At 36.7% G+C, this 26,059-nt stretch overlaps 1 protein-coding gene across 1 annotated transcript in view; it reads right to left on the reverse strand.

Annotated features, from left to right (window-relative positions):
- Positions 1 to 21,691, reverse strand: part of LOC308657715 (uncharacterized protein C12orf56) — a 97,467-nt gene extending 75,776 nt beyond the window's left edge. The window contains exons 1-2 of the mRNA XM_081309684.1: positions 21,200 to 21,691; positions 1,804 to 1,966 (exon numbers count right to left, since the gene is read on the reverse strand). Of these exons, the coding sequence (XP_081165810.1) occupies positions 1,804 to 1,966; positions 21,200 to 21,451 (415 nt within the window). The 5' untranslated portion in view covers positions 21,452 to 21,691. The remainder of the gene's footprint in view (positions 1 to 1,803; positions 1,967 to 21,199) is intronic.
- Positions 21,692 to 26,059: the final 4,368 nt, after the last annotated feature.

The raw sequence follows: 26,059 nt of genomic DNA on the forward strand, positions 1-26,059 counted from the left end.
AACTCAAGAAAGTGCTTTATTTACTATTACCAGTTTATTAGGAAAGATGCAAATCCCAAGCAGCCAAATGGAAGAGATACACAGGGCAACATGTTGGGGGTGCGGGTTCAAAGCCTCCCTGCCTTCTCCCAGCACACCCCTCTCAGTGACTTCCATGTGTCACCAACCTGGAAACTCTCCAAACCCAGTTGGCTTTCCAAACCCCATCATTCAGGAGTTTTTTAGTGGAAATTTCATTAGGTAGGCAGTGATTTATTAAATCATTGGCCATTGATGATTTACTCAGTCTCCAGGCCTTCTCCCCTCACTGGAGGTCAGGGTTGGAGTGGAGGTGGAAAAGGACTGAAAATTCCAATTCTCTAATCACATAGTTAGTTCCTCAGACAACCAGCTTCAATCCTGAAGCTACCAAGAAGCTAACCAAGTGCCACTTCATTAACTTGAACTCAGGTATCATTGAAAGGAGTTTGTTATGAGTAACAGTATTCCAGTCAGGCCCATTACTTGGGAAATTGCAAGGATCTTCAAAGCTCTGTATCAGGAACAGAGGGCAAATACCAAATACACAATTCTGATTGTATCTCTCTCTCTCTCTCTCTCTCTCTCTCTCTCTCTCTCTCTCTCTCTCTTTGAAGACCATGAAAACAAACACTGTTATTGCACTATATATTATATTCTACATTTATCCACTTTTTCTTGGAGTTTTTAAACTTCTTCACAAGAAAAGCCCCAAATGTGAAACATAAAGGATGGCAGTTCTAGTAGCATCAGGTGAATGCCAGGAGCCCTGACTCCTTGTCCTCCCCTTCTCTCCCCACCGCACCATGGACCTTCCAGCTGTCTTTGGGCACAACAGGAAAATCACCAGCCACAGACACTGAGTTCTTTAAGGACAAGATTGATCTAGTCATGTATTATAGTTGTTGGGTGGTGACAAAGATTCTTTCCTTAACCAAACGCTCCTCAGATTCTTCTAAGCTTTTCAACTAGGCCTCAACTTTTAGACTTCTATATTCTCTGCATTGTTCAGTTTTAGCTAAACTGTAGAGTTATATATACTAAGGTCTCTTTTTCCCTATTTCAGTAGTCCTGAGTAAAATCTGTTTTTACCATCTTAACTACTATTCAGCTCCGGTTTTCCTTGATAGTGAAGATTCCTAACAAATATTTCTGAATGCCATAACTATTTGGGCAGGACCTCATGGCTTTCCTTGCTGGCTATAGAGGCAACTATCAAGGAGTATCCTAGAGGAAAGTTCACTTTCCTTCAGGTTTCTCACTGTACTTCTTTACCAGGTTTGTTGTTGTTAAAATCTGTAGATGTCAATATGATTATTAAAATTAAATAAGAACTGACCAAATTGAATCTAAATTATAACTCATTCTTTAAAACAAACAAACAAACAAAAGCAAAAACTTGGGGCTAGGGATGTGGCTCAATGGTAGAGTGCACACTTAGCATGCATAAGACACTGGGTTCGATCCTCAGCACCACATAAAAATAAAAAATAAAGATATTGTGTCTATCTAAAACTAAAAAATAAATAAATAAATAAATAAAAAGCAAAAACTTACTGAATATAGTTCTCTTTCCTCCTTTATCCTTTTGTCCTGCCTTATTTCCTTTCTCCCTCCAAGCTTTCCTTCCTTTCCACATACCCTAAATTTATTGCAAATTGTGCCCAGCCACTGAGCTGCTGATAATGGATTGGTCAGTTCATCTTCAATTTACAGAACATTGGGTAGCTTTTCTACCTCATAAAGAAACTGATCTTACATCATGTTGAGAAATATATTCCATACCTTTTTTGTTGTTAGCATTGGCATGATGAAATGGAATTATGAATTTCCTGACACCTTTTGATTTTTCACACTCTTTTTTCAAAACAGTTGAAGAATAGATGATACGAATGTGTTGGTTGATTTCTCTATCAGGTGAACTCAAAAATTCTGGGTAATCATCAACCTGAAAAATAAAAGTAATCAAACTCATTGAAGACAAATATAACTACTTACCCATTTGGGAATAATAAGTCCCCCAACGGTAAAGGCAAGTTTAAACTGCATTCTTTCTTTTCATATTTCCACTGGTACAAATAAGTAGTAACATGCTTTCATTTGTTAAAGTATATCCCACTCCACTTTTCATTTTGAAAATAGATCTCAAAATATATAATTAATTGGGTTTAAAATAGGATTTTTCTATATAGCAGCCAACGTCCTGTAACAGTCTACAGAGATTCTGTAAGTACAAACATCACTATGGGAACTATTGGAAATGTGTTCTGCTTCTTCCAATTAAATCAAAATCTAATTTTGATTTAAAAAGAAAAAGGTCTCAATAAATACTGAGGACTTTTATATTTTCTTTCAATAACTTACTTCCTTTTTCATGAAAGAAAGCAACAATATCTGATTGGAAATCCAAGAGTAAATCTAGAGAACCATACAGGCATACTTCAAAACATTAATTCAACAATCAGGAGAGATTCCACTATAGCCTTTTTCAAGAATTTAGAATTCAGATTAAAATACTTCACCATTTCATCTTTCTCTTTGTCACAAAGAAAGAAATATCAAATAATTATAACAATTTAAAATTATAATTCAGAGTAATTGAAGAAAAATAGATCAATGAAAACTTATCAGGATCTACTTAAATTTAATATATAAAAATTACTTTCAAGGTATACCTCAGTGTTAGATGAAAGGCCCTGAGTTTGATCCCCAGCACTGCAATATATATATATAAAATAAATACATCATATATAAATATATATTAAAGACAAAATATATAAATATCTTTATAAATAAACATACATTTTTTTCAAAATATAGAAAATAATTCATAGAGTTAATGAAACATAGCCCAATGTAGGTCTTCAGAGGATGTGCTTTAATTAATAATGACATTTTATAGTTAGTAAAGGAATTCTCTTGTGCATAGGAGTCTTCAGAAATGCCTTAACTTATTTCAAACTTTCATTCTCTAGAATTTTTAAATGCCTTTTTATTATATATGATCATTTTAAATAAAAATAGAAAATGCATGTAAAAACAGAGAAGAGAAATAGAAAACCATTATATATAATTCCACCACACACCCCAGTACTTGGGATTGGGGGATTGAACCCAAGGCACTCTACCACTGAGCTACATCCCTAGCCTTTTTAAAACTATTATTATTTAATTTTGAGATGGCCTATTGATTAAATTGATGAGGCTGGTATTGAACTTGCAATCCTCCTGCCTCAGCCTCCTGAGTAGCTGGAATTACAGGAATGTATGACCACAATTGTATTTTATAATATCTCAGATTGAAGATAATTTAAATCCTTGAACTGATATTGTACAATCATAAGATACCAAGATAATTTCTAAGAGAAAATACTGAAACATTGGCTACTTAAGTATAATTTTAAGTATATATACTTCTGCTTCTTATTTTTATATTTATAGAGAAGCTATGTTTTGGCCATTTTAATGTATGTGCTTCTTTACAGTGGTTCCACTTTTGCAAAAGAGGTTTTTTTGTTTTTGTTTTTAGCTATAACCCTCAGCCCTGAAAGCAGGTTACTTTTTACATCCATTTTTTTAAAACATTTTTTAGTTGTCAATGGACCTTTATTTTATTTATTTATTTATAAGCAGTGCAGAGAATCAAACCCAGTGCCTCATACATGGTAGCAGGTGCTCTACCATTGAGCCACAACCCCAGCCCCCTCTACATTCATTTTTAAATGTTTTGTTGCCAAAATTCATATGCAGCAAAATGAACACACCCACACACACAAAAACAAAAAACCCAATCAATAAATGGGCTAAGGAGCTGAAAAGACACTTCTCAGAAGATACACATTCAATCAACAAATATATGAAAAAAATGTTCAACATCTCTAGTAATTAGAGAAATGCAAATCAAAACTACTCTAAGATCTCATCTCACACCACTCAGAATGGCAGTTATCAAGAATACAGACAACAATCTGTTGGTGAGGATGTGGAAGGAAAGGCACACTCATACATTATTGAAGGAAGTGCAAATCAGTCCAACCAATCTGGAAAGCAGTATGGAGATTCCTTAGAAAACTTGGAATGGGGGTGGCTGGCTGAGATCGTGGCTCAGTGGTAGTGTGCTTGCCTAGCATGAGTGAAGCACTAGGTTCCATTCTCAGCACCTCATACAAATAAATAAAATAAAGGTCCATCAACAACTAAAAAATATTTAAAAAAAAAAAAGAAAAAGGAAAAGAAAAAGAAAACTTGGAATGGAATGACCATTTGACCCAGCTATCCCACTCCTAGGTCTATACCCAAAAGACTTAAAATCAGCTACTATAGTAATACAGCCACATCAATGTTCATATCAGCTCAATTCACAATAGCTAAACTGGAAGCAAGCTAGATGCCCTTCAATAGATGAACAGATAAAGAAACTGTGGTATACATACACAATAGAATATGACTCAGCATTAAAAGAGAATAAAATAATGGCATTTGCAGGTAAATGGATGGAGCTGGAGAATATCATGCTAAGCAAAGTAAGCCAATCCCAAAAACACAAATGCCAAATGTTCTCTCTGATTAGCAGGGCATGGGAAAAATTGAGGAACTTTGACTGGGCAAAGGGGAGGAAGGAATGGGGGGCAGGAAAGATGGTGGAATGATATGAACATCATTACCCTAGGTACATGTATGACTGCACATATGGTATGACGCTACATCATGTACAACCAGAGAAATGAAAAGTTGTGCTGCAATTGTGTAAAATGAATCAAAATGCATTCTGCTCTCATATATACCTAATTAAAATTAATTAATTAGTTAAATTTAAAAAGTGTTTTGTTGCCACTTTGACTATACAGGTAATGAAATATCATTTCTCAGGTATCCATTGCTTTCTCTTAACCAAGAGTCCAAATCTCTTCTGGTAACCTCTGAACTTTTACCTTCCCCAAGTCAGATTCTAATTATAAGAAATCAATATATAAAATTTTCAGGATATCTTTTACCTCTAAAATATCCTAGAGATTTTCTGGAGGGTTCCTAAGAAAATCACAAAGACTCTTTCTTTCACCTTAAAAAAAAGAGAGGTGCTTAAAACAGGCTTATTTGGTCTACTTACAATTGTAAATTCCATGGAAAGAGTTGTCAAGTCAGAAGAGATGCTCAGCCTTCCTTAGGTTTAATTTGTATAGTTAAGTTGTGATAGTATAAATATTTTAGAAACTGCATGTTTTATGGGAAATCTTTGGGGATTTGCTAATGTTCTTGCCGCCCATTTTTCAGGATCTTGGTGGTGCTCTGCTTCATCATATTAGACAACTGGAATGCATGCTATCAGTCATAATTTCAGTCATGCAGAATGCTGACTTGGCCACAGCCTTGCTTTTAATTTGCATACACCATTTTCTATACTAGTAAATTTTTTGAGGGATTATTTTGGTCTTATTAATGCAGTTAGCAAAAAAATACAAATATCAAATTCCTTCTTCAACTCTCTTTATTTATATTCTTTTCTTATGCTTATTCCATTCTTGGCTTATATAAATGTTGTATCTTAGTATTATTATGTCATGTCTCATTGTAAATTATGTTCATTTTATTTTTGTAAATCAGATGTAACATTTACTGATTTCTTTGAAAACAGGCTTAGTGACTGTCCTTAGAGATATTTTAAAAATGTTTTTGCAAATTTATTATATTTGCTCTGCATGACACAGGAATACCCAAATTTTCCTGTCAGTTGCCTTAATCTTATTATGACCCTCTTCAAAACTTTCACAATTAAATGTTCTCAGAAATAAACTAACCACAGTCATTTGAATTCTCTGACTTTTACAGATCATTTTGGTTTTACTCTGATGCTGGCTTGAGGGTTCACCTCTAAGCAAAAGATCACTTGTCTTCAACAAAGGATGGTCACAAAACTTCCTGGAAAAGGATTAAACCAGTACTTTAAACTACTAACACTTCAAAGCTGTGCGGACATTGCTTAGACATGTCTCAGACCACACCTGAGTCAGGATGTCTAGCACTGTATTTAGGTCAACGAGTAGATGACTTCATGAGACTTCTAACTCGAGATTTAGCAGAACAAGAATTAACTTTATAGAGTGAAGGAAGTTGAAAAAGAAAATTTTATTGTTGTTGTTTGGTTCGTCATAAAGTTATGAATAATGTAGCCAGAGCATAAGGATACTGGAAATTGGAATATTATTGATATTGTTTTAGTGTTCTATTCTGGGGACATAAAAGGAAGCTGTTTCTTAAATTATAACCCATATGTAATCCATTCTGCTTTTGAAAACTGAAAATTTTTAAATATCTGATTTTCCTTTACTCTCCAAAATACAGAAACTTGTACTATATTCAGTAAGAATCTGCCTTCCTTTTTATACCAGGACATAATTGGCCACATTGACTGTATAACCAATGGCTTACATGAAGTATCATATATAAGAAGGTTGTTAATGTAGCAAGGAAGAGCAAGCCACATTAAGATCAAACATTGCTGGTTCTTATGAAGCCAGTGCTTACAAACCCCTCTGCCCACCACCACCCAGAAAATAGCCCTCATATTTGCTTAAAGAGTCCCAGCCTTACAAAGTGAGACATTTTTAGGACCTGAAGAAAAAACTTTTGGGACCTCAAAATTCACTCAAATTTATAGGTACTGCCAGAGAAGTCTGGTAGTTTCTTTAGCTTGGTTTCTCAGCATTAAGATAACAAATAGTAGAGGCTTTTGAAGGGCTAACTTGACATCCATTGTGAAGTTTTAGAACCTAAATTTAGTCTGAAATAGTTATATAATACTATAGATTTGCAAAACATATTTAAAGATGCTAATATGGTTAATTAACACTTGCTGTACCTATGTACCCAATTAGGCTAATTTAAGCCTTATTTTATAAATAAGAATCATCTTTTCTTTGATATTATTATGATGGTGGGACTGGGAGGAACTTTGAGGAAAATTTGTGAAAGACTGAATTATAGGAGGAGAAGTTGGTATTTTGTTCAGCTCACTCATCCGATTATGTGTGCTTTTCTTTGTCTTTGAGCTGTTTCATAATGCTGTAATTTGTATAAATGTTATTGTATTTTAAAAACATAGAAAGTTAAATTTTCTGTGTGGTATGTCTGTAAACTTTTCCTCTTATTTCTTCCTTTGATTGATGCTTGGAAATGCCTTCTACACCCTGAAATCAGATAAATATTCTCTTCTATTTTTTTGTACTACTTTATAGCTTCCTTTTTTACAGTTTGTTCTCCAATTCTTCTAGATTCCATATGACTATACCTTAGAACCTTAATCTAATAACTAGCTGTGACTCCAAGTGTACTTATTTAGTACTAATCTGAGGAAAACTATACTTTAAGTAAAGAACAAATGCAAATAAATATGCAAATATTTCTGAGTCAGATTGCTAACTAGAAGTTTTGGTGGGAGACAAAGCATAATTTAAATAATAACTATATAGTTTATGGAACACAACACATAAATGATCTTTAAAAATCCTCACTACAAGCCTATAAGGTGGTTATTAACACCATTTTGCAAATGAGGAAACTGACATTTAAAGGGAGTCAAGTTCACAAAACTAGTAAATGGAAGAACTAGGATGACAAGACAAAGCTGTATGACTACAAAGCCAGTTTTATGAAAGCAACCAAGATTCAAAGGTGGGAATTATATCTGTGAGAGAGAAGAGAGCATCTGCAGAGCCTTATTTATGGGAATGAGGTGTACCTACATAAATATGTAATTTTCTATGTATTTCATTAAGAATATTGCTTAAAGATATTCCAAAGAATTCATACTTTGTAAAGGTAGTTGCTAGTAAACCTACAAGAAATAATAAAAGGGGTCCTTCAGGTTAAATTAAAAGGACCCACTACTAGGGAGACTAAGACAGGAGAATTTTAAGTTCATGGCCTCTGCAACTAAGTGAGACCCTGTTTTAAAAAATAATAATAATAATAATAGCTGGGGATGTAGTGCAGTTGTAGTGCTCCTGGGTTCCATGACCAGTATTGCAAAATAAATAAATAAATAAATATTTAAAATATGTTAATTGGAGGGCTGGAGTTATGGCTCAGTGGTATTCATTTTTATTCATTTTTGCATCTTTAGTTCCTGATAATTCATAACTTTAGTGGAATGCACCATACAAAATTTAATATCCACTCAGTAGAGGCATACCAGATAGAAAAAGTCTATATAGATCAACAGGCTGCAGTTTGGAGGTCAGTACACTTAATGAGATATTAAGTAGTACAAGGCAGGCCTAGCAAGAGATAAATTGTTTGACATCTTTCAACTTCCATGGTCCTTTCCAGATTTAATATCCTCTACTCACAGTAAACTTTAACTCTCCAGTTTCCAATAAAAAAAGGAAAGTAATTAATTAATTATAATTCAATTTGTTACCAGTTCCAAGAATATAAGAGAGGACCAATGTCAAACCCAAAGGATTGACTATATTGATAAAATGGCAAATACATGGAGACATTTTGAGTAGATTTCCCTCAAATTAAACCACATTAGTTGTTATGGTTTTGATATTAGATATCTCCCAAAAGTTCATGTGTTAATGCAAGAATGGATAACTAGATAATACTTATAGGCAGGTGAGGGAATGGCTTGCAGAAGTAAGTTCCTAGAGGCATGCCCTGGAGGATTATATTTTATTCCTGGCTCCTACTGTTCTTTCTGCTTCCTGGCTACCATAAACTAAGCAACCTCCTCTGCCATACCCTTCCACCATGATGTTCTACTTCACCTTGGACCCAGAGCAATGAATCTGTCCAACCATGAACTACACTTCTGAAACCATGAGCCCAAAATAAACTTTTCCTCCTCTAAATTGTCCTTATCAGATATTTTGGTCACAGTGACAAAAAGCTGACTAACACATTAGAAATTACTTATGTCACATTGTACATAAGTTTACTCTTAAATAGAAGCTATTTTTATATTTGGAACTTGGCAAATCCTCCAATTATCACAATTTACAAACTCATTATAGTCTCCACCAGAGTTTTTTCCCCCCATTATATTCCGCCTGTATTGATTCCTAAGGAAGCGTGAGCAGATAAGCTGTTTATAGAATCCATGAATATTTCTGACATGAAATGACCCAACCACATATTCTAAAAGTAACTTCCAGTTTTAAGAATTGGGCAGTACCCTATCAAAATAGTAAAGGTTCACTAGACTAGTTCAATGTTAGATTTGAAAAATCATTACCTCAGGGCTAAGAGTTACATCTGAGAAAGACTAAGAGAAAAAATATTTCAAGCCTTGGTCCTGTAAAAGGGATGCAGCATCTCACTTGGGTCTTTTCAGCCAAGCTTATCCTTGAGCTTTATCAGTAATAGTAATGACATCGTTCTTGGCTTTGAAGGACAAAGATAGCTACGGTGTGGGGAAGTGAAAAAGGTGTTTTGTTCGTAACTTCTTCGATTCCTTCCTTGGCAACCTATGCCCAGAAACCACATTATTTGCACACTGAGATAACTATGTTGTCCCTATTGCAAAACCTAAAACCTTCTACAAATATACCGTAAATTTGCAGAGGGTCGGTTGTTGCTATGTGCATAGTTCTGATTAAAGAATGTTGACTCTGAGGTCACACCGACCTGGATTTACATTCCAGTTCATGTTTTCCAATGTGATCTCAAGTATTCACTCTTTCTCTGCTGCAGGTTCCTCATCTGTAAAAGACAGATAACACTGCCTTCCTTATAAAGTTAATAGGACTAAAAGAGGTATTCCATTTAAAAGATTTTGCATAAGGCTGAAACATAGTTTATGCCCAATCAATATCTGTTATTACTAATGAACATTGATTGTTCATAAGAACTTCAGTTGGCTAGGAATATAGCTCATGATAGAGCACTTGCCTGGCATGTATGAGGCCCTGGGTTCAAATCCCAGCACTACCAAAAGAAAAAAAAAAAAAAAAAACCTCACTAGTGAAATACTGAACCCTATTCATGGTCTCCTCAGTCCAGTATTTGTCTCTGATGATGATAGCAAGGGGCATTTTGGGACAGAAAAGAGTATCTTTTGTTATGTTTGGGTTGTTGTCATATACATTATAATATACATGTATATAAATATGTGTAATTTTTATCGAAAATAGTCTTAACTTCTTTTACTAAGAACACTATGTATCCATATCACTTTTTTTTACCATATTTATATTTGTGACTAGTGTTTTTTTTTATTTAAAATACACTTTCTAAATATAAGGGGACATCTCTTATTTCTGATTTCTAACATTTTGTGGACAAATCCATATTTACCTTATCCTTTCAACTTGATTTCATAGCCTTGCGGTCAGATCTTTATATAACTTTTCATTTCAGAGGGGAAAATACCCCTAAACTTGAAGCAATTGATTAATTCATCCTAGGTATTTTTAAGTTTCTGCTAAAAAACACCAAATTGAAATGTATGAGATAAAAGATGGGTCTCTGTTTTCAAAAAGCTTAGAGTCTCATGGGGATTCATTTAATCAAAAAGAATTTTTTATCGCCAACTATGTCCCAAAGCAGCTATAACCTAGAGATTGAAAGCACTGGCTCTGGAATCAGATTATCTAGTTCACTTCTGGTTCTGCCATTTAGTGAATGTCCTTAGGCAAAGTACTTAAACTCGCTGTCAAACCAAGGCAACGATACTAACTGGGGTTGATAAGAGAGAGTTCCAAGTTAAGCACTTCAAACAGCACCTAAGTGGCATATAGAACTCAATTGTCAGCAATTTGAGGTTGGCACTAGGTTTGTTCACAAATTCCTGTTCTTCCTTCCAGACACATGGAATATACAGATGAAGGGATCCTAATTTCCTGGCCCCTTTTAAATTAGGCATGGCTATGTGCCTGTCTCTAGCTAATGAAATGTGAGAAATGCCATGTGTCACTGATAGGTAAAAGCTTAAAAACCAGTACATAACTTGCCAAGTTAGTGTTCCCCTGCCATAGTACTCAAGCAAGCATGTGCTGAGATGGAGCCTCTGATATTAAGATGAGTGACTAAGTGTCTCTTAACTAAAATAAACAGAGCCCTTTGCTAATCCACCATGGACAAGTGGCTTGAACAGTCTCATAAGCTTTGTTATGTTAAAGCACTGAGACTGTGGAGCTGTCTGTCAACGCAGCTTAACCTGGGCCATCTTAACCAGTGTATTATCGTTACAGTCACTGAGATATAACAGTGAATCAAACTGACAATATTGCTGCTGTCATGGGGGCTCTTAAGACGTGCACGTAATATTCAAGGCAGGTATTCCTGTGGAGGTGATGCTGAATTGAGGTTGAAACATGACTGCCAGGAAGGAGTCAACCCTCTGGAGGATCTGGAGGGACAGTGTTATAAATAGAATGATAAGTGCAAAGGCCTGGAGCATAAAGGAAAAGCATAAAGAGCTTGGCAAAATGTTAGGAAATGAATCAAAGAGATAGAAATGTTCAATCATGGAGGCTCTTGTGGGCAACAAGAATTTAGAAGCCCATGGACATTTTCAATCAGAAAAGTGATAATTTATGATTTATGATGCAAAGATCAGTGCAACTTCTGTGTGGAGAGGAATCAGTTTGGAGGCAATTTCAATAGTCTAGATATGGAAATGAATAGCTGGCACCAGAAAATGAGGTAAAAATGGTTATAGATGGACAAATTTTGGAAGACAGGTCAGGTGAATATACTAATGAGTTGGATGTGAGGAATTAAAAAGATCAAAGATAATGAAAGATGATAACATTCCATGAAATAAAGAAAAGTAAGGAATAGATTTGGGGATAGAAATCAGAAATTCAGTGTATTAACATATTGAACTTGATACATCTAATGGGCTGAATTTTCAGAAAGAACAAACAAGATAATGTATTTTATAACAACTAATACATAGTCAGTGCTAAAACAATAGTTACTGTCTTTGCACATTTGCTAAATTTGCCAAAGCCAAGTGCCCTAATTTGCAGAGAGAATAATAATATCCACCTTGCAGGTTCATTGTGAGCCTTAATTCACTTAATATATGTGAATCAAGGCTATTAATAATGACTAACATGAATTATGTAGCTCTTACCATGTACCAAGCACTATTCTGACTGTTACATTAATTTAATCCTCCCAACCCTATGAAGAAAGGTATTATCTTCATTTTACAGATGAAATTGAGCAAGAAGGTTAAGTAATTTGACCGAGTCTGCCCAGATAGAAAGCAAAGATAGAAATAAAAGCTGAATAAAAATGTATATTGCAGATAATACATTCATAAATGTAAGTGATGAATTATGATGAATATTTAACAAATATGCATTGACATTCTCATTTGTGTCAGGCAATGTTCTTGGAACTGAAGATGCTTAAGAAAGAACATAACAGACCAAATGACCTGTACCTGTGGGATCGGTCAAGAAAAACTGTTTGGAGAAAGAATGACATCAGCTTAGCCCAGCAAATGTACAGGAATTGAATAAGGAAGAGAGTAGAGCAAAGGTCAGGCACTCCTGTGGCAAATCCTAAGACCCCATTCCATTCAAGTTAAGGATGTTTTTCACATTTTTAAAGGAAGTGGGAGGGGGAGAAGAGGAAAATATGGAGGAGGAGGAAAGGAAGAAAAATGAGAAGGAGGAGGAGATGAGCTAGAGATCACACAGAGTCCAAAGTATTTTTCTATGACCCTTTATAGGAAGAATTTTGCTGAACCCTAGAATAAAGGTCTTTCCAGGAAAATAATATATGTAAAAGTTGCTGAAAAAGAAATGAAAAAAATACAAGAGAAAGAAGTTCAGTTTCAGGGAAGGGTGAGGTCTGGAGAAGATTCAGCCACCCAGACTAGGGTGCCCCAATATATGAAATCTAACATGAGACTTCAAGACTGAGAAGTTTGGTGCCAGACACAGTGGTCCATGCCTGTAATCCCAGAGACTTGGGAGGTTCAGGCAGGAAGATCACAAGTTCAAGGCCAAACTCTACAACTTATCAAGACCCTGTCTCAAAATAAAAATTTTTAAAACGGAGCTTGGGATGTAGTCCAGTGGTAGAACCCCTGAGTTCGATCTCCATTACAGTCAAAAAAATAGTATAATAAAAAGGACTAGAAGTTTGGGGAGAGAATATAATATAAAATAAGAACTGAAACCACCTTCCTTTTAAAAGAGGTAATGGGGCTGGAGGTGTGGCTCAGTAGTAGAGCACTTGCCTAGCATGCATAAGGCACTGGATTTAATTCTCAGCACCACATATAAATAAATGAATAAAATAAAGGTCCACCAACATCTAAAAAACTATTTCTTTAAAAAAAGAGGTAATAATTTTAAAAATGTGTATTTTTCAGGTTCATTATTCTGTCCCTCCATCAGATGCTGGCACACGCCACCTAATGTCTGGAAATGTGTTATACTATGAGAACACACAGCTGTATAAGGCTGGAGGGATTCTGACACTCCAGTGGAACATCATAATACTTCAGGTTCTAAAAGAGAAGCAGGAACAAGCTTCTGATGCAGCATAAAACCCATTTTTTTTTTTTTAGCCGAGATGGGAAGAATTAACATATGTAAAGAGTTTATAGCAGTGTCTGGTACATCGGAGATGCTCAAAAATTATTAGTTGTAATTATTTAACTTATTTTTTAAAAAAGCTGCTCATGAACACATACTAATAAGATGAGCCATGTTCTTTTATTTATTACACAATTTTTAAGTGTCTCCTATGTGCTGAGTCCTGTATTACATAAAGATAATCGTTTCAAATCCTCAACAGTTTACAAGTGGATGGGAGGTACACAAACCAACCCATTTACAGGAGAGAATAAGTATGATAAGCGCCAGGAGCATGACATGGCACATGGTGCCATGGGAGAAGTAAATGGGACCATGGCCTGGTTTGGAGGGTGAGTGTTTCTGGGAGCACCAGGGTATTGAAATTATAGGAGTTAAGAGAAGAGGGGAGGTTGCAGTAGCAAGAACAGCCTTTGCAAAGGCCAAGGGAAACAGGGCCTGGCATAGCCAGAGAACGGAGTGTACTCCCTTTCTTTCTGTTTTTTTTTTTTTTTCTTCTTTTTTAGTCTTTCTTAGAACTCCTCTCCAGCTCAACCACAGTCCCAACCTCTGAGTGTTCTTCCCCACCTCTCCACTTCACTCCCATACTGGGGATTGAACTCAGGGGTACTCAAGCACTGAGCCAAATCCCCAGCCTTATTTTATAGTTTATTTAGAGACAGGGTCTCACTGAGTTGCTTAGTTCATTGCTTTTGCTGAGGCTGGCTTTGAACTCTCGATCCTTCTGCCTCAGCCTCCCAAGCCGCTGGGATTACAGGCATGCGCCTGATTCCTGAGTGTTCTTTTTGTGACTGAAATGCAAGGGAGAACTGGGCAAAGAGCAAGGCTACACTTTGAGCAAGGACCATCTAAGGTTCTTCATGTTAAGAACTGAAATGTTTTTCAGTTAAGACATTTAGATTTTAATCCTGTGGGTAATGAGTACCTGTTAAAAAGTTAAGGGTGTCATATGAGTTCACATACTGCATAGGGGGAAAAAATCCATTTCCTCAGCACCTGAACATAGTTCCATTATTTAACTGTAAGAGTCATTTCCAGTTCTGAGGACAGTTTAATTCACTTTAGCATTTGTTCATTTCTCTTTGCCCTCTTCCTTTGGGCTGTCCTCTTATTTGGCCATTGCCTCATTTATTAGCATCTTACAGCCTTGATTAGAGATTTTAGCAAGCCTGAAACAATGAACCTAAATAAGTCCATTCTAGATAAGTCCTGGTGAAAGTAGTTAGGTAAAAGTAGAATTGTTTATGAATTTTGTCCTCTGTGGATTTTAATTTTATTCATTCCCATTTCCATTATCACTGATAATTGAGAGTTGGGAACCAGTCACTAGATCTAATTTTTAAGTGTTTCTGTCATCAAATATGAATTGCAAATGGAACTTTCTCAAGGGAAAACAGTATATGTATATGACATTTTAAAAATCTAAACATGAAAAATAGCACAGAGAATGTAATGAACACTCCTGCATATCAACCCAGCAAATATTTTGCCATATGTGCTTCAATTTTTTTTTTTTAAGTTAGTTGCTTATGCTCCCTTTTCTAGCTTCAACTTCTCTCCTCAGGTATAACTACTCTCTTCAGTGCTTTTCCTACTGTTACTAATTATGTATGTATCCCTAAGCCATATATCATCTTGGCCTATCTTTATATCAATGGCATAATACTACATGTAGCTTCTAGAAATTTTTTTTCTATTCTATGTTATTGAGATATAACTATATTGAATCTAACTCATTCTTTTCACTACTGAATATTATTTATTTTGCCAATTTACTATTGATATTTAATTTTTTTCTATTTCAAATATTGCTATTTAATTATTCTTGGACACAGTATTTCAAGATTATACACACTTTAGGCATATATTAAGAATGGGATTGGTGAGTAAGAAGTCCACAATTTTATTAGATATGGCCAAGTCCTACTGGCAGTGTAGGGGAGGTCCTAGTTCTCCACGTCTTCGTAAACAAAAGGTGACACAACTGATTATTAGTGTGATGATCTTATCCATCTTGAAGTAGAAAGAAATGTGCCTGGAAACAAGCCAGCATGTAAAGGGTGCATTTGTTGCCTGTTCAAGAAGTTTCATGGAGCCTGGGATTTCTAGGAGAGTATGAAAGGAAACAGAAAGAAACAGAGGCAGGGCTGCTGGAGTTGATACATTTCTCATTTCCTGTAGGTGATGAGATGGCTCTGAAGGAGAATGAATCCATCTGAAACTCATAGACTGTTCTGGGTATTTGTTCTCATATTTTAAAAGATGCAGCTAATCACAGAAGAGCTTAAAGAATAGTATTTTGATGCACACAAGAAAAAAAAAACTCTATAGATAATTCTTTCAAATTTAACTTAGTAAATGTTGACATTTCATAAAAGCTTTACCAAAGCAATCTTGGAAACTTTCTTTAAGGAGATTAACAATATCAAATACCTGCTGAGATCTCCAAATCTACTTCAAGCTTAGATTTGCTAAAAGGGAAATCTCACCCTTCCAATTTTTTTTAAGAGAGAGAGAGGTTTTTTATTATTATTATTTATTTTTTTTAGTTTTCGGCAGATACATCTATGTTTGTATGTGGTGCTGAGGATCGAACCCGGGCCGCACCCATGCCAGGCGAGCGCGCTACAGCTTGAGCCACATCCCCAGCCTTAAACTTTTATTTTTTTTTTTATTTTATTTTTTTGTGGTGATGGGAATTGAACTCAGGGCCTTGTGCATGCAAGGCAAGCACTTTACCAACTGAGCTAAATCCCCAGCCCCCTCTCCAAATTTTTAACCTCTCCAAACCATGTGTAGACTTCTGGTGTAACTTTTTGTGATTGTTACTTCAACCTCCACTCCCTTAGAGAAGAAAGTGGAATTTCATCAAAAATCCTAAAGTATAACCCTGACATAGAACAAGCACTAAATAGAGTTATCTGGCCCAAAATCAAACAAGAAGGGCTGGAATCCAGAAGCATAAAGACAGGTTTGTTTAGGAATTACTAAAGTCCAGCAACCATGTGACAATAAGAACAAAGGCAGAATGTGAACTTGAGACAACTGAAAGTTAAATAACAAGACAAACTTGTAGAGTAAAATAAGAAAACCATACAGAATGGAAAAGAATGATTAAAAAACTGGTATTAGAAAGAGGATGTTTAAAAGTGGCCTTGGAAAGAGGATGGAAACCTGGTTTAAAGAGAGACACACAGAGACACAGAGAGAAAGGGGGTGGGGGAAAATGAAGTTGCCTGGCAATGACTAAGGTAACTTGAGTTAATATGGATAGGATGACTATGTGTGATATGACACAGAAATCAGGAAAATTCTGCACACTGTGGTATTAGGATTCAGCATTCACAGACTGGTCAATTACATCTGTGGTTATTAATTAGTACTAAGTTAAGCAATTCTATGACACCATCTTTCATACATCCTATGAAGTTTAATACATGTACTGAATTACAACAGTCCTTGAACTATTTTATAAAAACTCATAAAGAGATTATTAAGGCACTTGACCTTGACAGGATTATATTCATTACTCACTGAAAAAAATAATGTTTAAAAGATTACCCACTTTAGGGGTTGGAGTTGTGGTTCAGTGGTAGAGTGGTTGCCTCGAATGGGTTCGAGTCTTAGAAATGCATATAAATAAATGATTAAAATGAAGGTTCATCAACAACTAAAAAAAGATTACCCATTTTAAACATTACAATAGGAAATGCTTCTATATTAGTTTCCTATCTATGGCTATTGTAACCACAACTTTAATGGCTCTTTCTTAGTTCTGAAGCTCAGAAATCCAAAATTGGGTCTTAGGTCCAAGTGAAGCTGAGTGATAGACAACTTGCCTAGCCTTTTCAATTGCCAGCACTGTAAAACAAAACAAAAAAAAAAAAAATGGGTTTCAGAAGTAGGTCCAAATCTCCATCATATCAGATGAGGCCCCAACTTCCTTAATAAGACTCCTATAATGCAAGAATTAAAATCAAAAATTAATAAATGGGATGAATTCAAACTAAAAAGCTTCTTCTCATCAAAAGAAACAATCAGTGAGGTAAATAGATAGCCTACAGCTTGGGAGCAAATTTCTACCCCTCATACATCAGGTAGATCATTAATCTCTAGAGTATATAAAGAACTCAAAAATCTAAACTCAAAAAAAAAACCAACAAATAATCCAATCCATAAATGGGCCAAGGAACTGAACAGACACTTCTCAGAAGATGATATACAATCAATCAACAAACATATTTTAAAAAATGCTCACATCTTTAGCAATTAGAGAAATGCAAATCAAAACTACTCTAAGATTTCATCTCACTCCAGTCAGAATGGCAGCTATTAAGAATACAAACAACAATAACTGTTGGCGAGAATGTGGGGAAAAAGGCACACTTAACGTTGCTGGTGGGACTGCCAATATGGAAAGCAGTATGGAGATTTCCTGGAAAACTGGGAATGGGACCACCTTTTGACCCAGCTATCCCACTCCTTGGTCTATACCCCAAGGACTTAAAATCAGCATACTACAGGGACACAGCCACATCAATGTTTATTGCAGCACAGTTCACAATAGCTAAACTGTGGAACCAACCTAGATGCCCTTTAGTAGATGAATGGATAAAGAAAATGTGATATTGATACACAATGGAATATTACTTAGCAATGAAAGAGAATAAAATCATGGCATTTGCAGGTAAATGAATGAAGTTGGAGAACATAATGCTAAGTGAAGTAAGCCAGTCCCAAAAACCAAATGCCGAATGTTTTCTCTGATATAACGAGGCTGATTCACAGTGGGGTTGGGAAGGGGAACATGGGAAGATTACACAAACTGTAGATAGGGCAAAGGTGAAGGAGGGGGAGGGAGGGGGAAAGGAGGTAAAAAAAGATGGTGGGATGAGGTGGACATCACTACCCTAAGTACATGTATGAAAAAGACATAAATGGGGTGACTATACTTTGTATATAAGCAGAGAGATGAAAAAATTGTGCTCTACATATGCAATATGAATTGTAATACATTCTGTCATATATGACAAGTTAGAATAAAAAACTTAAAAATACATGTATAAGGCCTAAAAAAAAATTAAAAATGGGTTTCAGTAAGCTTAAAATAAAGGTATTGGTGGTACAGTATATCTTTTGGAGGCTCTATGGGAAAGCCTATTTCTTTGCCTTCATCAGCTTCTAGAGGCTACCATGTTCCTTGGCTCATAGCCTCTTTCTTCCTTCAGTCTAGTCTTTCTCTGGGCCCATCACTTTGACACTGGCTCTTTTGCCTCTCTTTTCCACTTTTACATTGGCCCACCTCAATAATCAAATAAATCTCCCATTTTAAAGTCAATGGATTAGCAACACTAATTCCCCTTTGCCATGTAATATAACATGTTCACAGGTTCCAGGGATTTAGAATGTGGTTATCTTTTTGGAGTAATTATTATGCTTACCACAACTTACAAAGTTAAACTATATTGTGCAAGATGGACATCCAATGTATCACTAACGTTAAAATCAGATTTCTTCAGCACATCTAGAGATATTATGTATTCTACATCCATAAAAGGTGAACCTTGTACATTAAAGCATGACTAAATATAATATGACTTTGTAGAGGAATCTAGGCTCTAGGCCTAAGGAGGTTTACAGTACTTTCCAGTTTCTGACAATTTAAAAAGAAAATTAACAACTCTTGAAATGCATATGTTGTCTCTCTTGGGGGAGAATAACAATATCCAAAAATCAGTGTTGGGTTTTTTTTTTTTTATAATGATAAATGCTTATAGTGAAGACACTAGAAACAGACAGGCTTTTAAAAGTTTCTAAAACATTTTGAAGGGCTGGAAATGTAGCTCAGTGGTAGGATACTTGCCTAGTGCAATGACTTGGGTTTGATCCCCAGCACTGCAAAAATAAATAAAAGACAGTAATTTCAGTTACTCAAGAAGCTGAGACAGGATTGCAAAATTCAAGGCAAGACCAGCCTAGGAATCTTAGTAAAACCCTGTCTCAGAATAAAAAATAAAAAAGAGATGTAGCTCAGCAATAGAAGACCCCTGAGTTCAGTTTGCAGTGAAAAAAAAATGGTAAAGGAAATTAAATTTCTTAAAAAAAATAGCTCAAGAGAATGGAAATAATGGTAGTAAGTAAAAAGGCAAAGGCAAAGTTTACTTCTAACTTTAACTCAAAAAAAAAAAAGTAAGCATATGGAAATGGTAGGAGACCCTCAATGTTACACAAAATTACATATAAGAGGTTGTGAGGGGAAAGGGGGGGGAAACAAGGGAGAGAATTGAACAACAGCAGATGAGGTAGAGAGGGAAGATGGGAGGGGAGGGGAGGGGGGATAGTAGGGGATAGGAAAGGTAGCAGAATACAACAGTCACTAATATGCCATTATGTAAAAACGTGAGTGTGTAACCGATGTGATACTGCAATTTGTATTTGGGGTAAAAATGGGAGTTCATAACCCAATTGAGTCAAATGTATGAAAGATTATATATCATGAGCTTTGTAATGTTTTGAACAACCAATAAAAAAAAATTTAAAAAGTAAATAAATTTGCACAATAATATTAGCCCACAGGGGTAGTTTGAGTAGGAAAAAAAAAAACTCTCTTCATTTAATTTTATTATTTTCTTACAGACATGTTCAAAACAATCTATGATTCTCTAAGCAAAACAGCTCCATCAAGAGTATTGCCAACCTTTCCCTTGGGGGACACAGAGACTCAGGCAAGAAAAAGTAAAAGGAGGCTAGACATCTGTCCCCAGTGGAAAAAAAGGAAGAACACACCTGGAGAGCAGCTAAGACAAAGAGACTCGGAAGGAAAAGAACAGTAATCAAAAGACCATACTACCAACTGTTGCTGGTTTATAAAATACATCCAACTGTTGCTGGTTTATAAAATATAACTGTTCCTGAAGGAAAGAAATACAGTAACAATATACTAAAAACTGGAACAAGGAGGGGTTGTGTCACATTGTATATCCTTCATGGCTTAGCTCTGATGACACTCCTTCCAGGAACTTTTCCCAGCATGCCCTGAACTCAATTTGGATCAAGAGACAAGACTGAGATTGCCAAGCATCCTGTGCACACTTTATTTATGCATCATTCATTCATTCACCTACGTATTCGAGTGCACCTAGCATGCTTGAAGAGTTAGGGCAATAAAAGTAAGCAAGATATAAATAGCCCTTAACACAAGGCTTTATCTGCTTTGGTGTTGTGTCCCTCCCACAACCGATTCTAGGAACAGTGCTATTTGGTTGGTTTTTTCATCCTCCAGGTCTAGCACGGTGCCTGCACCGACTAAGTGTTTAACGTACATAAATAAATAAATAAAGCTTAATTTTGATCGATGCTGTTTTCAAACCTGTAGCCCAACGGAAGGGGAGAGGGCGGAGGAACAGCTCAAGAATGAGAAAGACATCTCTATTCAGGAATTATCCAGCAAAATTCACAGCTTTCCTGTGTGGCTGCCCGTCCTGAAACCAGAGTGCGGAGTCTCGGGCGGGATGGGGAAGGTCTTCCTCCTCCTTCCCGCGTTCAGGACGCTGGGACTGGGGACCCATAAAGGGGTCTCCCTGCGCTTCCGAGCCCGCCTGCTAGCCCGCGCTCCTCACCAAGTCAATGGCCACGACGTCCCGCAGTGCCACGACCCGCCGGATGGACTTAGGCGGGTTCTCGGTCAAGTAGATGAGCCGGTCGCTGAGTACCACATACTTCAAGGTGTGCCTCTCCGAGTCTGACACCACGATGCACGGCTCGTAGGCGCGGATGGCGTCGTAGACCTTGGGAGCCAGATGCCGCCTCAGGAACGCATCCAGGCGGCTGTTTGTGCGTGCGGGGAAGCCGGACTGAGCCCGGCTGGCCATGTGGTGCCCGCCGCCGGGCCGAGCGCGGGGACCGCGGATGCCTCCGCCAGACCGCGCCTCCCACGGTGGAACCCGCGCGCGCCACAAAGCCGCCCGCCCCGCTGCGGCCACCGCTGCGGCCACCGCCCCGGGCGCAGGGAACCCGGCCCCGGACTGGGATCCCCTCCGGGGTAGGGTTCTCGGGATCCCGCCCCCGCGCGGTTCCGCCCCTCATCTTTGTCCCAACCTTAGACAGCGATGGGCGGAGCCAGGAGCTGGTCCTTCAGGAGGTACGGACCCGCACCTCTAGTTAATCAAGGGGAACAGTGACAAGGGAACAGTTTAGGGGCGCTCCTGTCCCTCCCCTCCCCTCCCGTCCGCCCCCTTCCCGCCTGCACTAGCTATTGCTAGTGGTTTCATGTTAGAAACTTGAAAGAGATGAAAGTTGCCGATTTATTTTTTTAGAATCCTATTAAGACACGAATTTAGCATTTGATTATGGCATTACCCCGTATAACTCTAGTTTTGTCTTGGGTGTAAACACAGGTCTTCTTTCTCCATCTAGTTAAAAGCTCTCTTCAAGAAGGGATTTTTTTTTTTTTTAAGAGAGAGGAGAGAGAGTGAGAGAGAGAGAGAGAGAGAATTTTTAATATTTATTTTTTAGTTCTCGGCGGACGCAACATCTTTGTTGGTATGTGGTGCTGAGGTTCGAACCCGGGCCGCAGGCATGCCAGGCGAGCGCGCTACCGCTTGAGCCACATCCCCAGCCCAAGAAGGGATTCTTATAAATGGTTTGGGCACACCCAAGCGTACCTAAAGGATGTTGCGTTCTGGCTGCTCAGGACAATCTAAGTAAGATAAATGCCTGGGCGAATCCAGTTGAACTTGACAGGTTGACGAATGCTGATTACATAGCCCTGAAGGTATAGAGTGATAAAAGTACTGTTTGATTTTTATAGGCCAGGAATAACATAAAATTAGATTAGCAAGACGAAAGGGGCACAGCAGAAACTTCCTACATGAGCACTTCCATTTGTATTTCAAAACTTAGAAAAGGATTTCTCTTCTTTTAAGCATTCACACAAAGGCCTGACAATGAACCATTATCATTGCTCCAGCTGCTTGGAACCCCGAATCAAATTAAATATTCTTTACAATAATTGATATTCCCCTTTTCTTCATATTTTTCTATTTTATACTGTATGTTGTAAGCAATTTCAAATCCTTTGTGGAAAGAAGGTATATAAACGTATTACAATGTTTATACAGATATTGTATACTACACCCCTACAAAAAGCAAAGAGGAATGCTTGGGTCTGGCTACACTCAAGATCATTCCGCAGAATTGAATAAAAGCAAAGAAATAGGAATATTGTACCTTGGAAAGACTGTATTTGGTAAGAATAGGAGAGAAGTGCCACCTGCTGGCAAAATCTTAAATGGTCTCCATATTTGGAGTTTTCCCAGGATCTGATAATTTGTCTGACCCTCCTATTGATGCCAAGGGACCATATACCATTACTTACAGGAAGCTGCATGGCTATTCCCTCTAAAGTAAAGACTGTTCATTACCTAAACCATTCTAGTTTGTTGCTTTAAACCAATAGAAAGGCAAAGTCCCTTTGCCTTTCCCACTCAACAGAGAAATTTAGAGATAAATAACTCCAATAGAGATTGGAAAGTGAGGCCCAAGTAGGAGAAAAGTTCTAATTCCGCGTCACTATATTCTCTCAGGCTTCTTGCATCCTATCCACTTCCCAGGACTAAGAGAAAGCGAGGGATTGAACTAGGACCAGAAGAGGCAGCATACCTGATCTATTTGCTGCCATTATGAAGAAGCTTGTAGTGACAAAGTTACTAAGCTTAACACACCTTAACATGCAGCATGCAAAAAAGGGAATTTGACATGTGGTTGGTGATCAAGGTGGCTTCAGTTAAACTTTTAACTTTGGGGCACACAGAGATGACAATATCATAGTTTCCAAGTATTCTATGTTCTATACCATTGCTAAGGTAACAAAGATTACTGTATTTGGAGCCAGTAAAACTGGATTAGAGTACTAACCCTTCATTTGGTACAGATTCAGAGCAATTGAGCACTTAATAGATGTTTCTTGTTTAAACTACCAAAAGAAATGGAGCATTTCTCCCTGGACCTAATCCCCATAGTTATTCTCCTTTTCATCAGAATAGGAAGATCCTGGGTCCAGAGATGGTCAATTCAGTTGATCTGAAAGGACAGATGAGCATAGAACTGTAGAGTTGGATGAGCTGGGTTCAAATCCCAATAATAGTTACATAAAATGAATCTGTTGAATTTTCAAAGGTGTCTGATTTGGGAACCTCTTAGTGCTTCCACTTAGTATTAATGAATACTCTCCATTTAAATATCCACAACAATTAGCAATCAAATGATAGAGAGATGTCATTATAATGAAGTGTGAAAGAACATGCAAATAATTGGATTAAAAAATGTTTTCTTTTACTGAATAATGCTCTAGTGCTCTATTCTGCCTCTCAGGCTTCCTGATACCATATACATACTTCCTCTAAACAGAAATCTATAACTGGACCAGGACCAGTAAAGACAGTATACCTGACCTGTTTCCCAACTTCTTTCATGAAGCCCATCATGAATGAGGTTTTGTTAACAATGGCATTAGGCTTAAAAAACAAAACACTGAAATGAAGCACATCAAGAGAATCTGACACACAATCCAGTGGTTATCAGCTCACAATTGTGGTATTTAGGGCTCAACTCCAAAATCTCACAAATATTTACTGAGAAACTACTATCCACAAACTGAATCAGAACACCTTGTCTTTAAGAACTGACTAAGCTGGGTGTGGTGGTACATTCCTGTAATCCCAACAGTTTGGGAGGCTGAAGCAAGAGGATTGTAAATTAGATACCCACTTCAGCAATTTAGCAAGACTGTGTCTCAAAATAAAAAAATTAAAAGGGTTGCAGGTATATCTCAGTGGTTAAGCACCCCTGAGTTAAATCCCCTGTACCAAAAAAAGAAAAAATAATTGGCCTTCTTTTTTTAATTTAATTTTTAATTTTTTTTCAATTTATTATTTATTTATTTATTTATTATTTTTGCATTACAATTCTTAATGGCCTTCTAATATGTAACACAATCACACCAATTTAATACAAAACAAAGACACTAAAATACATTAATGGCATGAAATTTTAAAAAAACAACATCAAAGAAATGGACAAGCACATGTAATATGGAAAGGCCTTATAAAGGAGGTGCATTAATTCAATGCTCAAAGAGTAAATGCAACCCTTTATTTTTCTTTTATTATAGTTGGTTTAATTTTTTTCTGATTATGAAAGTAGTACATGGTCACTACTAAGAATTTTTTAAAAATTCAAAAATGAAAATCATCCCGCATCCTCAGTACCTGGGGATAGCCATTTCACCTAGAGGATGTATTTCCTTCATTGAAGTCTTAGACAAACTTTGATGTCCTAATCCAAAGTTAAAAAAAACAAACAAACAAAGTAAGGAATAGAACAGAACAGAAAGATGTGCTAAACAACTATATGCTGCAATAGAACATGGCCATTGAACATAAAGGGCACAAAGGTAATCCTAGCAGCTTTGCAATGTTGAGAAATTCATTGGGAAAAAGAGCAAAACAAGAGGAAGGCATACTTTGTGAAGAAGATCACAACTTTGTTTTAGACATTGTTTTAGTCATTTTAGACTATTATGACAAATTGCCATAGATGAGGAGACTTAAACAACATTTATTTCTCACAGTTCTGGAGTCTGTAAGGTGTTGGCAGATCCAGTGTCTGGTGAGGTCCTACTTTCTGGTGTGCTGTCTTCTTGTCTCCTCAAATGGCCAAAAGAAAGTTAGCTTTTATGAGAACTTAAAAGGGACCAATTCTCATGACCTAATTACCTCCCCAAAGTCTCACCTCCAAATATACTATCACAGTGGGATTAGGGTTTCAATATATGAATCAACATATGATCAAACATTCAATCCATGTTACAGTTGAAGTGCTGGTGAGACTGGTAGATATCTGGGAAGTTGGGAGTATAGAATATTAAAACAAGAAGTATAGAACTGGATCATCATAGCACTGAATGTTGAAACTACAGAACTAGATAATTATTGAGAGAGCAAGTATAGGCAGAAAACCGTATGACTTAAAACATAGGCTTGAGGAAGACATGTTAAGAAGTCAAAAGTAGAGGTGTGGTGAAGAAGACAAAGATGAGTAGTCAAAAAAGTAAAAAGAAATTAATAAAAGGGTCAAAAGTCAAGAGAGGCGAGAATTTCAACGAGGAAAGAGTAAACAGAAAAGCTGAAAAAAATTAATGAATAAAAGTAGTGAGTGAGTTGGTTAATTTGCAAAAGTAATTAATAGAATGACTTAGGAGTACAAATCACAAAAATTGAGGGAAAGAAAGAATAAATGTAGGCCAAAAAAAAAAAAAAGGATATGCTACAGACAAGAAATTCCTAATCAGGAGTCCACAGTTCTAGCTCCCCATTTACCAGCTGTGTAACTTTGAAGATAGTACTTAAAATAGATTCATCTTGGTGTCCTGATCTGTAAATTTAAATTTTAAAATAATGATAATTGTACCTGCTCCATCC

Source organism: Spermophilus citellus (genome assembly GCF_964194105.1).
Source record: "Spermophilus citellus genome assembly, chromosome: 10".
NCBI lineage: Eukaryota > Metazoa > Chordata > Mammalia > Rodentia > Sciuridae > Spermophilus > Spermophilus citellus.